General features: G+C 46.1%; 1 protein-coding gene across 1 annotated transcript in view; it reads right to left on the bottom strand.

Moving 5' to 3' along the window:
- The window catches only part of FAM78A (family with sequence similarity 78 member A), a 13116-nt gene extending 10959 nt beyond the window's left edge, over positions 1-2157 (bottom strand). The window contains exon 1 of the mRNA XM_085325354.1: positions 1258-2157. Coding sequence (XP_085181480.1) covers positions 1258-1520 — 263 coding nt within the window. The 5' untranslated portion in view covers positions 1521-2157. The remainder of the gene's footprint in view (positions 1-1257) is intronic.
- Positions 2158-2163: the final 6 nt, after the last annotated feature.

The raw sequence follows: 2163 nt of genomic DNA, 5'->3' as shown, positions 1-2163 counted from the left end.
ATGACTCCTGAGCCAGCATCCCTCCTTCACACGGCATGCTTCAGATTTAGCAGACAGGAGGGTTGCTTAAACCTGACCTTCTCCTCCCTTTCTCCCTTGCTCACAGAGCCCGGGCAGCATCGGTGCCTCCAGCCACCAAACCATCTGCCAGCCCTCTGCCAGCACCGCGCTCTAAGGTCAGGTTTTGTCCCCGTGGCTAGACAGACAGACTTCCGCTGCACCACGAGGCTGCTCCCAGCGCTGCCCAGGCACCGTGAGCTGCAGAACTGCTGCTCTGTGCAGGCATTTAGAGATCAGATACTGTYGCTGGGCCAAAGCCTGCAACAGCGTTTGAACAAACTGGCAGGGGGATTGGCACAGGGTGAGAGATGACTTTTAACAGTAGGGAGCTGACATTTTAATTCGCCTTATTCTTGTTTCATTATGACTGTCCAACCAGTAACACTGGGTTTTAGGGAAGGTTACAGCTCCCAGATTCCTCCTACCTTATATAATATATATGTATATTTTCCCACTCTTACATTATCCAAAATGAGAATAATGCAAATATTTTATCTTACTCTCAGGTGATGCAAAGGGTTTAATTATCAGTGGGTCAAATCCACCGTGCTTTTGCCCTCTGGGCTGCCTGCTACTGTGGGCAAAGCAAGCAGGGCTCCTCCTGTGATGTTATGCCRTGCACCCAAAGCTGGTGGGCTATTGAGCTCCTGGCTGATGGCACACTGCAGCAGCAGCAGCACAGTGTACTGGTAACAGCAGAACGCCACAAGTGTCCACCCGGGGCTTGTCTAAGGGCAGYTTTATCCCATACGAGATGCAGAAGAGAGGAGCTGGTGTGCAGGGGACCCCCCTCTCCCTTGTAAAATGGGTATCCAAGCATAAGGAGTGCCCTTCGTGGGAGGGCTGACTGGGGATTTCAGAGCTGCTGGAAAGCTTTTATAAAATATAATATTGCTTTTGGGTTGCTAGCAGAACAAGTATTTTCTGGTTAAGGCTTGAGGACATTCCCATTAGAGGATAAGACACCCACTCCTTTCAAAGGTGCAACAAGCTCTTCACTTTTTTTTTCTTTTTTTTTTAACATACCAAAAAGTCCTGTTAAGTTTCGGAAGAGCTAGTCTTAAAAAACAAATCAAATGGGCTACTGGCTTTGGCTTAACCCAATGTCGTTCCCAGCCAGGCCAGAGTTCCCCTGCTCTCTTCCTACCAGGCAAACGCACGCGCACACACTCACACGCACTCTCTGGAAATACTTACATTCCCTGTTCCCCGTAGTGATTGTAAAATTCCATATGGCTACAAGCCTGAATCCAGCCCACGATCCAGGTCTCCTTCTTGGGAATAGGGGGCACCAACACTTGCGCAGAGGCTCGGAAGTGAGGGGTCCGGTAGCGTAGAACCACACTGGATGACTCGTCTATGCTGGTGGGAATGGGATCGATGGAGGCTTTAACTTCAATCACTGAAATACTTTCCCGGAAAACTTTGGATTTGCAGCTAATACTCTGAATACAGCCCATGGCATACCCCGAATACAGTCCAACGCAGCTCCTAGGGTACTCCAGCAATCCTGGGGAATATTAGGCATTGAAATTATCTGGTGCTAGATCAATTATAGATCTTCTTGGTTTGTAATCTCAGAACTGATATCCATAGGATAGAAAATTCATCATGTAAAGCCTTAATTTGGATGTCTGTCTTACGAGTACTGCTCCTATTTTGAGGATAGCTGCACTTCACAAGCAGGAGGGCCTTTAAAATATTTTTTCCTCTTTCAATGACCCATTAAATCTTTCCTCAAACAGTCTTTGAGTTTGAAAAAAAAAAGTCCACTGAGTTCAATAAATAATGGTGTTGTTCTTAGCTGATATATTTAGTCCTTCCTTTTCTCAGATGCAGTCTGTCATTCACCATCAACCATAGGACAAGTCGGTATTTCCCTTTATTCTTTGGATGAAAAGCAGAATGTTGATCGACACATCTATATAAATAATGAAATAGTTTTTAGCCCCAGCTTGTCACAACCGGTGTGGATTTCCACTTCCTGACTTGCAGTTGTTCATAACTTCCTTTCGCACAAAATTACAATAATAACAGAAAGAAACGGTGGGTGGAAAAAGCAAAAAGTAGCCAAATCTCCGGCTTTGGAGGTTTCTCCAGCAG

The sequence above is a fragment of the Rhea americana genome, unplaced genomic scaffold (genome assembly GCF_003343005.1).
Source record: "Rhea americana isolate MKP2758 unplaced genomic scaffold, rheAme1 scaffold_97, whole genome shotgun sequence".
Lineage (NCBI taxonomy): Eukaryota > Metazoa > Chordata > Aves > Rheiformes > Rheidae > Rhea > Rhea americana.
The sequence above is the reverse complement of the archived record's forward strand: the minus strand, read 5'-3'. Positions and strand labels throughout refer to the sequence as shown.